The 14,061-nt window shown below is 43.2% G+C and overlaps 1 protein-coding gene across 1 annotated transcript in view; it reads right to left on the bottom strand.

Moving 5' to 3' along the window:
* Positions 1 to 888: 888 nt before the first annotated feature.
* The window catches only part of myripa (myosin VIIA and Rab interacting protein a), a 30,721-nt gene continuing 17,548 nt past the window's right edge, over positions 889 to 14,061 (bottom strand). Inside the window, exons 5-16 of the mRNA XM_080011481.1 lie at positions 12,394 to 12,471; positions 11,655 to 11,752; positions 11,182 to 11,262; positions 10,858 to 10,974; positions 8,409 to 8,562; positions 7,759 to 8,285; positions 5,301 to 7,439; positions 4,115 to 4,300; positions 3,382 to 3,543; positions 2,728 to 2,826; positions 2,583 to 2,643; positions 889 to 1,494 (exon numbers count right to left, since the gene is read on the bottom strand). Coding sequence (XP_079867607.1) covers positions 1,481 to 1,494; positions 2,583 to 2,643; positions 2,728 to 2,826; positions 3,382 to 3,543; positions 4,115 to 4,300; positions 5,301 to 7,439; positions 7,759 to 8,285; positions 8,409 to 8,562; positions 10,858 to 10,974; positions 11,182 to 11,262; positions 11,655 to 11,752; positions 12,394 to 12,471 — 3,716 coding nt within the window. The 3' untranslated portion in view covers positions 889 to 1,480. The remainder of the gene's footprint in view (positions 1,495 to 2,582; positions 2,644 to 2,727; positions 2,827 to 3,381; positions 3,544 to 4,114; positions 4,301 to 5,300; positions 7,440 to 7,758; positions 8,286 to 8,408; positions 8,563 to 10,857; positions 10,975 to 11,181; positions 11,263 to 11,654; positions 11,753 to 12,393; positions 12,472 to 14,061) is intronic.

Here is a 14,061-nt window from a genome sequence, read left to right as displayed (position 1 = left end):
TTTTTTTCCCTCCCCCCATTTCGGTAGGACAAATGTTTGAAACCGTAAACAGTTTGACATTTCTCTTATTTATTATCTGTTGTTAATCAGAATAAAATCATACAAACATAAAAAATACTGATTATTTTATTGTGCATCAAACATGCTCAGTGCAAGATTTCAAAGATACCATGACCATAAAGCCCCATGTAAGATATTTCCATTCGCCTGAAATTACAGCCTTGCAGTACAGTTAACAGATAATCAATATTTGGCAAAAAAAAATATATAAACATTTTTAATGTAAAATACCATGAAAATACACCAACCAGTGCAAAGGAACTGGGAGATGTCAGTCCCATTCATAGTTGGACGGTCAGGCATTGTATCGGCATTTCCTCCACACGACGATGACAAAAGCCAACGCGGTATCTTAGCTTCTCCCAAAATTCTGGATCTCTGCCAACATCCTGGTCCCTCTCATCCCCTGCTCGTAACTGGAACAACGATTCAGTGGTGTGGTAACTGTTGTTGTTATTGCCAAGTAGAAAGGAGAGATTTGCGCACCGGAACCGCCCCTGGCTGCCTCTGTCTGAGGAAGAACCTCGTGCTCCAAACGCCACGGCATGAGGTGGATCCTTTCAACGGGGGCCGATGTGCGGATCTCTCCTTTCTGCTGAACAACCTTCCTCTCATCCTCCACCCATCCCATTCGGTATTGGATGTGCGTGTCTTCTTTTTATCGCTTTTATTATTATTGTTAAAGCAACATTTCAAATTTGGAGTCTATATGTTGTTTTACGTATGTGATGTCCACTAATTTGGTTCAAAATGTAATACATTTAGAATAAACTAATAACACCCCCTGCCCCCCTCCCCTTCCCACCCCAATTTGAGAATTGTCTTACAATGGTTCGTTGACTGTCATTAAATAGCAGATAAATAAGCACTGCAGTAATAGTTCAGTAATATAACTATGGACATCTTATTTATGCCCTCGATAATACAATTGCATTTTTTCTTGTCACTGTACAGCTTTTAATGTGTAACGCTTTTATACATTACAGGACACTTTACACATTTTTACATGAGGAAATTATATTTTAAAGGGCAAAAATCCAGGAAGAGTTTCACTGAACGACGTTTGTAAGATAAACACTCGATAGACGTTTTCATTTATACAACCTGAAACATAATTTTGTAAACGCTACACCGTCCCTACACCTCAGATCTCACACAGAGTTTGATGAACGCCATCCACTAATGATACAGTTGAATTTTTAAAAAAGCCTGGTCTAATCTCTGGTTCTAATCAGGCTTTTGTAGCTTAATTACCAAGGAAATGTTTGTTTTTATGAAACATGGTCCGTCGTGAGCAGAAAAATATACAAACACAAAATCTGGCGGTGCGTTTAGTGTGGTGCGATTTCTTTGACTTTCGGACGGAGCAGTCTGAGGACGGAGGCACTTCTCTGCTTTAGTCTTCACACGACGGCACGGCTCAGCTTTCCTTTTCTTTTCAGATGTAAGAGAGTGACAATTATGAGACTCAAAGTCAACACAGGGTTCAACCTCTTTTTTTTTTTCTTTTTTTTCCCACAGACCTGAAGCAAAATTTCTATTTGAGAGATTCGACTTACTCCACGGGGACATTATAACTGTTACGGGTGTCTGAAAGGTCAGAGCAGGATGTTTTTATTGCTGACGGCCATTGATTTGCATGAATATTGTTAATGCTGGAAAAACAAGATTGAGTCTGGTGGAGAGAAGGAGGGGTGCACAATTTCAACTGTTTTCACTAACAAGAAAGAGTACCGACAGGCACCATTCCTTTTACTGAACCTGACCCGAAGTCTGGAGTCGTTAGAACGCATTGAATTATATGCCATCCATTTCAAACAGCTAAGACATCCAAAACGTCTCTTTTCTTTAGTATCTGGTTGTTATGGCTCTGGGTATCAATTTTGATTTAGCAGATATTCTCTGATGTAGGTACAGTATTTTGGCCGTGTAAATATTGGATATTGGGTATCGAGTGTTTCTTCCCTATTCAACGGACAATGTTAATTAATTGACACTGGGGTTGTTTGGCAGACACAGATAAGGCCTAATCTTAGACTAAATCACACTTGGATTCTGGACTAACTGAAATGGCCTTTCTCAGTCAGGGTTTCAAATAGTCCCAGACTTGCCCTGGTCTGGGTTTAAAAAATCAGGATTTCCAGAAGGAAGATTAGAGATAATCTAGGTCTAAGTGAAGGCTTAAATATATAATTCATGGATGTGGTCGACATTGACAATACAGAATGGATGATCTGGACTAAGACCAGCACCAAGAACAGACAGCAGGAGCTGACTAGTCCTTCATCACCTTGGTCTAGGACCACTTGGTCTAGAATTAATTCATCTTAAATGAAGCAACGTCTTTTAAAATTCTGTCTTCATTTAAGTAGGATTATCTTAGTCATCACATGCATACATTAAACCCTGTCTGCAAAACCACTCGACTTGGTCATATTGAGCCAGGTCTGCACAAACCCAAAAGTAACCACCCCAGTTGGAAAAAAAAACGAAGTTAAAGGAAAGGGGGAGGAGTCTCTAACCTTTCACGGGCGTGGCTGGTAATCGCCTCCTGAGCTGCCTGGAGGAGTCCAGGGTGGCCGGCTGCAAAGAGAAGCAAGTTTTCATGAACGGCTCTTTATTCCTCCTTTTCCTCTCTTGTTAAACGTGCGTTCAGCCGCTGTGTACCATGACTGGAAGGGTCCTGCTCTTGGCGACGCGCGACTGTGGATCCACGTTGAGGCCCGCGCTCTTCAGCGCGGCGATCCTCGCCGAGATGTCGGATATCTGCAGCACCATGGAATGAAAAAAGAAAGGAAGAAATGTTTCCCTGGACGTCCCCAAAAGGATCTGCACTGAATTCCAACCAAGTACTATAATAAAGCAATAAAAGACATATTCAGATTAAAAGAAACACATAAAACTTAATCTCTTTATTCATTTAGAATTTGAATCCTGTAAAGTGTGTCTAAGAGCCATGACCATACCAGACATTAACCTCAAATTATCCTTTCAAATTATCGCTTTTTGGACATTATGTATGTTTGTATATTTGCCGACTTTTGTTATTTATTTACCATTTCCTTTCGATATTTGTCTTATTTCTGACTTCTGACTGTTAAGCTTTTTTAACTCTAATTGTCTGCACAGCAAAACACCAATCTTCACCAAGACAAATTCCTCGTAAATGAAAACCCACTTGGCCTAATAAACGCATTCAACTTCTGATTCAGAAACAGGACTCCCTCCAGCCTTGTTATAAAATCAACACGTTTCACAGTAAAAAAATAATAATAGAGAAAGCGCTCCGGTTAAACAGCAGAACAGGACTGTCTCCCCGACCTGCAGCTCAGACTGCTGGACCTTGGCGGCAGCAGAAGCCACCTGCTCCTCCAGGAAGCAGAGCTCCCGATCGGAGGTGGCTCCGCCGATGCCCCGCGCGCACTCCTCCAGGTCGCCCAGCTCGACCTCCAGACCGAACACCGAGCCGGCCGCCAGGTACACCTAGACGGCACACACAGCTCAAGTTAAGAGGACAGGCTCTGCATTTTTCCAACCTATTTCCAAAAGGAGATTTATGTATACCTATACTTATACTTATTAGGCTTGAGCGGGAGGTCGTGCCACGAACAGGTATAAAACCTGAGAACCTACATTTACAATAATGCCTGGGTTGAAAAATGGTGAACGTATTAAAAATGACATGCATTATAATTGTAGAGTGAAATAACTATAAAGATTTATAAGGTTCACTAGATTAAAATTTTTTAAGGGAAAATGAATTTCTTAGCATATCCTAAATCCCACTTGATATGAAGTAAAAAGTACTTGCGTTTGCAAACATTTAGACGTGGAAGACACTACTCAAAATGTTGTGATTATATTTATATACATTTGAAAAAAATGTTGGATCTGTTGGAAATGCTATCGTAATGTGGATGTGCAAGTTGATTGTGTGCTTCAAAAAAATGTGTCATGCTGCCTCCGGGAGTAAAGAACCAGCCCTGAGTCAAAGCTTTAGGCATGTGGGCATGAAGGTCAATATGGGTCTAAGTGAAAGATGATCTCATCGTACGTTCTCCTCCAGTCTGGAGAACTGCTGGTCCAGCTTCTTGGGGTCTGCGTCTGGGGGCAGCGTGAGGGCGGGGTGCTGGTTTGTCCTGCAGTCCCCTCCCTCCACCCCCTGGAGGAGCTGCTCCGTGGCATTCAGCACCTTCAGGACCTCCGTGGTGAGACTACGCAGGGACACGGCCGAGTACCTCTACCGTGGAGCCACACACATAAATACTGTATGAACATATATTTACATATAAGCATACTTTAAAAAAAACATGTAAGCTCAGGGCAACATCATAATAACACCGGGGAATTTGGCAAAGCTACACACTAATAAAAAAATTCCAAATGTTGATTTTATTATTGTTTTTGTATTATTAATCCTGCCCTTTGTAAAGCACTTTGGGGCAAGCTTGTTTATAACAAAATGATGTTGATTTGTTTTGAATATATATATATTAGTGTATTATTAACTGTGGTATTTTTGATGAAAGAAATGCCAAGAAAAAAAGAAAAGAAAATAATTAAAGAAAAAAGTAATTAAAGTAGCATTTATTGTTACAATAATAATGATAATAATAATATTGTCATGCTGTTAATTTGTATTACTCTCATTCTCACCTGGTGCAGCAGGGTGGATACATACTGTATTGCTTTATCAAGCTCCAAGCGCCTATGCTAACGCACAGAGAAGAAAAGCAGAAAGGGTAAAAACGCAGAGTGGAGTGTCATCATTGTTGAAGGCAGAGGATTTATTATGATTAATATTTGATTAATTGGGTTAGTTAATTCACAAGTGCATTGCATTAAGGAGCTGTTCTTAAGGTGGTAATATACACGGCGAGTTTGTAACAACTTGAATGTGCAGCACTGGACTACTGTTTGGAAGTATTGTTGGCTAAATTTGGTTTTATAGATTTCTGTCTCGTCTTCTGTCTCTTGGAAAATAGGGTTCCTAACCTAGGGTCTGTGGCCCCCTAGGGATCCTCAACGGAATTGCATGGTCCACAGCCATTTTTGCCAACTTTTGCCAGCAAGCTAAACACACAGTGGTTAAAGTGTGTCCACCTTTTTAGGGGGAGAATGGTCTGCCAAGGGGGCTATCACCATGAAAATGTTTGGGAACCACTGCTTTATAAACTCTTTATAAAGTATATAACCACCGTTGGAAGACTCTACCCTGCACTGTGAGTAGCACGTTTTACATTTTGGATCTCCTGGGGTGACAGAATGCCGTCCTGCTCAGAAGAGATGGTCTGCTCCAGGTCTTCTGCATGGCCGCCTTCTTTTTCTCCAGGCGTTTCTCCTGTCTCTTTACTTCCCTTCTCTTCACCTGCTCCATCATCCCAAAGCTCCTCCACCCTTTGCTGTTCTGCCTCCTCTTCTTTTATCTTCCCGCCTTCAGCCCGATTGGCCGCCTCCTCTTGGCCGCGCTTTTTACTTACATTTTGTTCCCGCTCATTCACAGCATCCATCTTCCGTTGACCATTTTTACTTGCGTCCTCACTCTCACGTCTCGAACAAATGTCACCGAGCAGAAAGGAGGGATGTTTTGCCCCTCTGTTTTCTAAAAAGTCTCTTTCCCTTTCCAGCGGCGTGGGATCACCTTTTCCCTCCGACTCCGAATCTCCGGTCGGCTGCGACAGGTTCCCACGGGGCTCCCCGACCATTTCCTCTTGAAATATAGATTCTCCCGCCGCCTCGACGCTTGTATCCCTCCCTCCTTCCCTTTCCTCTGATTCTTCGTCGGTTCCCCACGCTTCGCGGGTGCTCTCTTTCTTAGATGTCGGGACCTGTGTTTCTTCCTGAGACAACATCAGCATGCTGCTGATTATTCTGTTGAATTCCAGCTCTTCTTCATACTCATCACTTTCTGATTTCTTCCATTCCCCGCCTCCACCCTGTCCACCCGCCTTCCTCTCTTCCTCCTTCCCGTCCGAGTTCTCGCTCCTTTGTGTGTGTAGTAAAATGTGCCCTTGTTGGGTACTTGTCTCATCAATCCGTTTCTTTATTCCCTCCTCTTGCTTTTCCATTTCCAAATCTTTCCCTTCACTGCTTTCGTCCCTGGCTTCTACGAAGTCGTGCACTTTTTTTTTTGGCCGACGATCTATTTCCTTCACCGCTCTTTCTCCCATAAGGTCACATTTTTCAAATTCCTTGTCCTCTGGTTTATCTTGGCCTAAAGCACACGGTCCACCATCCTCCACGTCCTCAGCTGTTCCTCCCCTCTCCTCTCGCCCATCCTCACACTTTTCCATTTTCTGCAGAACCTCATACCCCAAAGCATCCACAAAGTCCAACATTCTCGCGTCCGGCCCTCCGACGCTTTCTCTCTTCTCCATTCTCTCTTCCAGCACTCCGTCCGTCCCGGCCTCCGTGGCTCTCATCGTCTCTTCCATCTCGCCCTCCCTCCCCAGCTCTCCCTCTCCGACTCGGTCCAGCTCGTCCTCCGTGGAGGAGAACTGCGAGGCGCTGACCAGACTGGCCAAGTTGCGCAGCTGAGACACCTGGATGGCCGTGTCCGCTTCCATTACCCACAGGGCCTCCTCGCTTATCTCGCCCACCCTCGCTCCCTCTCCCTCCCCCTCTCCAACTCTGTCTAACTCGTCCTCGGAGGAGGAGAACTGGGCGGGGCTCAGTTGTTTGGCTAATCGGCACAGTTTTCCTGCCAGCTCCTCTCCGTCCCTGTCCACCTCGCTGTGGCCGACTCCGTCCAACTCATCCTCCCTGGAGGAGGACTGGTCCTCAGGAACTTGTCTCTTGAGCTGACGCAGCTTAAACATAAGCTCCTCCGCCTCACCCTCAGTCTCTATATTGTTCCTTTCCATGTCCTCCTCCCAGTGCTCCTCCTGGTGCTCCTGGCTGAGGAGGAACAGTCCATCCAGCCTGTCGTCCTCCTCCGTGGACGAGCTGTACGCGACCCTGGACTGTGCGACCAGCCGGTACAGCTTATACTCCATCATCTCCTCGTCTTTGATCCACTCTTCCTCCATTTCATTTCTGTCCTCAGTTCTCACCGCATCAAAATCTGCCCCGTAAAACAACGTTTCTCCTTCTTGCTGGTGTTCCCTGTCCTTCCTCCCTTTCATCACTTGCTTGTTGTCGTTTCCCGCCTCGGATTCCTCTTCCGTGGTGGAGGCGTGAGAGACGCTGGCCTGCCTCGCTGCCCGCTGATGTCTGGGCGTCACTACCTGCTTCTCCATGTTGACTTTGTCTCTGGAACCACTGCCCTCTGGGTCAAAAGGTTCGGGGGTGCCGTGGGCTCCTGAGATCAGCGTGTCCGGAGTCACAGTGTCTGATGCATGCTGGGAATGACTTGCCAGTGCATCCAAGACACTATTATCCTGTGGGGGATGCACCGAAGAGGTCAATGTATGTATGGCCAATAACATGAAGACATATTACGATAGATATGGTGGTTGGCTATGCACAATAAAATATGAAAATACACACTGAACCTCATGGTAAAGAACAAAATATATAACCTAAAAAATAACAGAAAAACAATTAAAAAAATAAAAAATAAAAATATAAGTGACAGAAAATATTTAACCGGAAAAATGAGATACGATAGGATAAGATAAGATATAGTTCATGATATTTATTCATCACAAGCTAAGTCAACAGTCTCGCGGCCATGCATGTGTTCCCTCTTTCCCTTACCGGCAGTGAAGAAGAAAAGGGCGCCTGCTCCTTCCTTCTGCTCCTCTTCTTGTCTGACCTCCTGACTTTGCTCTCTTTCAGATCATCCCCACTGCTGCTCTCCCCGCCGGGTCCTTCCGGGTTAAAGTTCACGTTGATGATGCTGGTGCGGCGGGAAGACGAGGGCCTCCTCATCTCGGGAGGCACCTTCCTCTTCAGCAGTGCCAGCAGAGGCCTGTGGTGCCTGGAGACGGCCTCGGAGTCGCTCGGATGCTCTGAGGGGTTTCCGAGCCGGGCTCCAAGGGCTTCCTGGATGTTCAGGTTGGAGTCCTTTATCCTCCTGAAGATATCACGCAGAGGAGCGCCTGAGGAGCCGTCGGGGTCCGGCTTCGCTTCGTTGTCTGACTCCATGCCTTCGTAAGCAGACACCACGCTGGACTCCTTTTCCAGGGCGCTGTACACCAAGCTCTTCCTCCTGGTCAAGAGGCTGGGACGCGACAGCTGGGCGCTCTGTAGGGCTATCCAGTTTCCGTCCGAGCTTTTCAGCACTGAGGACGCAACCCAAAGATCATAGAACATTAGCCAAGAAAACACAGGCGGAAAATTAGACGTTCTTTCCAGAATTGGAATCAGAATATGTTTTGGAATGGCATTTTAATCCAAAGACTTACTAGAATTGTCTAGACGCTCGACACTCTTCCAGGTAGACACTGCAGATGCTCCTCCTTCCTTCTTTAGACCAAGTGGAGGTGTTTGGTTCTTGGAAACCTCAGAGATCAATTCAGGAGAGTCGTTGTCCAATAGAGAGAGGGCCGAGTGTGACCTCTAAGAAAGACATTGTAAAGAAAAAGAAAGAGAAAACGGTCAGAAAATAAAACAACAAACAAACTAACAAACACATGAACAAGTCCCTCTCGGTCAAGTCACAGGTAAGTCTCGAGTCATTTGGTGCAAGTCTCAAGCAAGTCCAAAGTCATTTTTCCTTGGGCAAGGCAGGTCAAGTCACGTCGAGTCCTTAGTGAAGGCAAGTCAAGTCCCAAGTCAAGTCACTTTTTTTCCCCCCCAAGATACTCCAGTCCTACCTGCAGTATCCAGTCTTCACAAAGAGAAAAGACAAGGTATTAGTACCTGTTTAATTATGGTATTATTGACCAATCTATCTAACCTGTTCAAAAAGTATGAGAATTAATTTAATTTGTATTATAATTATTGATATTCAGGGGGGAAAAAATGTAGTCAAACAAAAAATAAATAACTTTATGAAAGCTTAAATATTTCTGAACTCCTTCTCAATCAAAAAATATTCCCTCCCCATCATTTTTAAACCATGAAATACTGACAGCCAGACTAAACGTCAAACTCTTTTACATTCCGCCCCTGTCTGTCTGTTAAAAATAAATATTATATAATACACAAAATATCTCAAAAGGTTATGAACAGATTTGCACAAATTAATTTCATTTAATGAAAGTGATTGAATTAAATTTTTGAATCCGAAAGTGATGACTCTTGGCACAGATGTTGCTGCCATGATGATCTGATCTGATTATACCGTGTGTGTGTGTGTGTGTGTGTGTGTGTGTGTGTGTGTGTGTGTGTGTGTGTGTGTGTGTGTGTGTGTGTGTGTGTGTGTGTGTGTGTGTGTGTGTGTGTGTGTGTGTAACGAGTGCTTCCTGTTGAAAAAAATGACTTGCTTGACTAACAGCGTAGTGAATCCAACCATGACAGGGCCCAGTGTGCGCTCCCATACCAGGTACTGTTAGGCTGACACATGTGAACATTGACAGCGTTGAGCATTTTGATATTTTATATTTTATGTAAGGGCTGTGCAATATGACGATATATATCGTAAGACGATAGAAGAATTGTATCGTCTATATATATTTTTGGAACCCAACTGATGCCAGATTTTTGGGCCTGATGCCGAGTCTGTGCCTACAGATTGCCGATGTTTTGACCAATATTTTGTCAAAAAGTGAAAGAACATGTTTTAAAGACAAATTAAAGAATGTAAAAGATGATATTCAATTAAAATTTAAAATTTTCAGAGTTTTCCATGAACGCAGCACGGCTTTCTGCTTGGAGAGCCTTGTCCGTGTCCAAACATGAGTGTAAACAAACATGGATGGATTTATAATGCCTACTCGCCATTAAAACAGATAAGTACAGGATAGATAATCAATGTTTTTTTGTTTATTATAAAATGAGCGATATCAGTCAGGCTTTTATGCCGTTTCTATCACTATGTCGCAAATCATTGTCATTTGGAGTCACCATGCTTTACGGTATCTGTACGTGGAAGAGAATGTAAATAAACCTGGAGGAGCGTGGCCCATTGCGGACCAATCACGGGACACAGAGCTTCACACGGAGGAGAGAAAAAGCACCGTCCCTTGTTTACACCTTCCAACTTTCTAAACACTAACTTGTGTTTGATAAGGAAATCTCAAATTGCATGATTGCAACATTCACGGATTACTACTGTACATTATTTGGCTGTCTGCTAGCCACGACAACACAAGGTGAGGGGGACAACCAAGCCCAACCAAAGTACCATTTTGTTTGCCGATCGCTCTTTGCTTAACACAAACAAGTAATTAGAGTCCTCATGTCTTAAGTCATGTCACAAGTCATTTAATCAAGTATTCAAGTTGCAAGTCATCAAAACAGGGACTTGAGTCAACCCGAGTCGACTCGAGTCCACGTCCCAGTGACTGGATTCCACATCTCTGCAAACTAACATCATTGCGAAGGAGCTGTCTGTGATGACATTTAACATGTATTACATCATACACTTCAGTAGTAACTAATACCTTCTGTCTTGCACATAATAATCTAATGCACAAGATAACCACTAGAGGTCAGCGTACCTCAAATTATGTTTGAAAAGAGTCAAAGATTTGTTATACTTTATACACACACACACACACACACACACACACACACACACACACACACACACACACACACACACACACACACACACACACACACACACACACACACACACACACACACACTTAATCTCATGATAACCTTTTCCATTATACTGTAATCTCTATACATTATTAGCACGTATAGAATCATTGATTCTGTAGCTAAAGGAGGCCTGGTTCCTACCCTGAGGCTCGGCTGGGAGCCTCGACCAGAGGTCGGCTGGTGGGGCGGGATGTCCGGGGGCCAATCCTTGTCATGATCCGGCTTCATCTCAGCCAAGGTCTTCCTCTGATTAATAATCTATTGTGTGATGAGTGAAGAATTAGTAGTTTTGGCAAGATAGTGGCACCAAATTCAGTTGTTTGTCCTGTTTACCATCCTCAAATAGGCCCTGGTCGACTGACATTTCAGTATTAGCCAACAGCTCTGTCTGACATATTAAATCGTACAAACTTTACAAATAAAAAAAACTGCCTTTTGGTTAGTAAATAAATAATAACATCTTACCTTGTCCACAATAGTTTTGGTCAGTTCCTCGGCGAGCTCTCCTCGATGCTGCCGGAGATAGTGTGCCTCATTCTGCTTCTCCTTGTGATTAAACAACAAATTGAAAAAAAACACGCTTCAATATCAGAACTTACTCTAAGCAGATTACTCTTCGTGTTTTAAAAGACGCATGCTCTTCATAATATTACAAAATACATGTGCTTTAATCCCACATCACAGTTACAGCATGAAGTCAAGCTTTGACCAGTTTGAGAAAGGGTCATTTGGGACTCTTCGTCTAAGACCTACTGAAGACAAGACTATCATATTTAAATAAATGTCATTGACAGCCGAAGATGGTCAATCTGTGTTTGAATAATTGGACGCGCAGAATTAGAGTCAGGGGGAGGGAGGAATTTCATCTTACAAAATAAAATCAATTAACGCGTACGGTTTATTCAAAACACACTACACAGGGCTAGCATGTGTCTAACCTGGTTGTCTTGGTCAAACTCGGCCTTGGAAATGGCTTCATCTAAGGCCTCCTCTGCCACACGCATCGCCACACTGAGGGTCTCTGCCATGCTGTGCTCTGATCGACAACAGAACATTCTCTGGTTAGTTTCATCGGGTATCCATCCATCCACCCATCCATACATCTTTCCATCCATGCATCCATCCACCCATTCATTCACAATTCATCCATACACCCATCCACTTAACATCCCTCTATCCATTGAACTGCAGTCCTTTCAGCATCCACCATCCATCCACGCATCTATCTATCTATCCACTCATCAACCATCCACCCATTTACCATCCATCCATCTATCCACCCATACATTCATTCACCATACATTAAAACTGTTCCACTTAGCGCTCAACCCTAGAGCACTTCCGTTGTGTTGACTGGATATGCAGCGTTTTTCTGTTGCACTGCTTTTCCTGGTTTGTGTTTTTGACTTAGCATCGTTTCTGTATTTGCAGAGTGTTTCCCGTTCACGTATTTGTTATGGATTTCACTTAAAGTGGTCGTGCCTCGCGCCTACATTTGTTTCTGTAGCTAGGCTTTTGAAAGTAGTGTTCATCCTTTCAATAGAAAACACACCTTTACTGCATAAGCAATAAAAAAAAGTAATTCCGTATCACTGTTCCTTTAGATTTGTAAGTTGAGGTTGAGTTGACAAATTGCTTTTCCGAGAGACAAAAAAGGAAATTAAAATATGCATGCACCTTCACTTTGTCTGTAGAAAGTCGAGTCACTTCCACAGATGCTGCCACCGTAGACGCTTTCTGTGTAGGTGCTGCCCTCTGCAACCACAACAACAAACAGACAGACAGGTGTAAATATTTACATTGACATTTATTCATTTAGCAGACACGTTTGTCCAAAGTGACTTACATGAGAGGCTAGAAACAATCAAAGCATGCATCGATTACTGGAGCAACCTCAAATTTAAGTGCATGAGCTCCTGTTTCTAAATTCAAACAGATACAACTGCAAGAAAACTGTAAGGAATCAGAATAAAAAGGTGGTGCAGTAAAAAGGTGGTGCAGTATCCCTAACACAGCTAACAGAGGTATAATTTAAGGCACAACTAGCACAATTCCAATTAAAAAAACTGCTATTACTCATTTGCCTACAACTGTGACTTATTCCTCAGTGTTTTGTATTTGTGTGCCTTAATTCGGTTTTAAATCGTGTCTTCCACCGTTGTTGTAAAGCATTTTGGTGAAAAAAAAACAGTTTTTGTTTTAAGTGCTATACACTGTAAATAAACTTGATTGATGACTATAGCGCTGTGAAAATTAAAAGCCTGTAAATGCTGATATGTAACAATTTGAAATGAGGTCCTTATTCTTAATTGTAATACCTAGATGAAAACGTAGGAGAAAATTAGAACAGCAACAGGAAAAAATACTTAGAGATGGGTTTGGTCCAAAATAGAATATAGTCTATGGATCAGCTAAATGGATCATGCCTGTATCAACAAAAGATGCAATACGACAACTTAAGATATAAATACAGAGAATACTGCGAGAAAAAGAAGGCTGTGCCATGACTCTGCACGTGTGATTTGAGACATAGCTCAGTGCCAGCTCACAGCCCGTGATATTTGCAACAGAGTTTTACGCTCCAGTCCTCTCAGACCTGACCTGGAGCTCTGTTCACATAATGCAAACATTCGCACAACAAAGCTGCTGTTTGTGCTTACGCAAGTGCATTAGAGCAGTCTCATGTCTGGCATTAGCAGGGGGGGGGGGGCCTTATCCGTGTACAGCGGCAGGGGGGGCCTGATACGTGTACAGCGGCAGGGGGGGCCTGATCCGTGCACAGCGGCTCCTGGTTTTTGGACGCAGACGGGGTAAGTTCCAATCATTTTAAGGGGCAGAGATAGGACTTAATCCAAATAATACAAAGCACATTTGAAAACACAACAGGGCAGGGCGCAGGAAGCACTCCATTTGATTTCACCTAAGCCCTTTTCCCTGCCAAGTGAACTTTGAGCAGACGAAAGATTTCACAAAAGATTTTCTTCTTTTATCTTGGAAAAAAAGTGACTGACTTTTTATTTTGGTGCTGAGTCAACGGAGAAGATAAGATCAAGAGAAGATCATAAAACCTTCTCAAAAAGCTTAATGGAAAAGTCAGATAATCATATCGGATATTTAATTCATATTGTATGGGGAAAAAATAGAAAAAATAAACATCTCTAAATATTCTTAAATCATTATTTCCTAGCAATATCCAAAAACAAGTGCCAAGTACATGGTGGCGGCATGGTGCCTCAGTGATTAGCATTTTTGCCTCACAGCAAGAAGGTCCTGGGAACGAACGTCAGCTGTCCCAGGTCCTATCTGTGTGAAGTCTGCATGTTCTCCCCGTGTTTGCGTGGGTTT

This window comes from Zeus faber, assembly GCF_960531495.2.
Source record: "Zeus faber genome assembly, chromosome: 12".
Lineage (NCBI taxonomy): Eukaryota > Metazoa > Chordata > Actinopteri > Zeiformes > Zeidae > Zeus > Zeus faber.
This window is presented reverse-complemented; position numbering and strand designations above follow the sequence as displayed.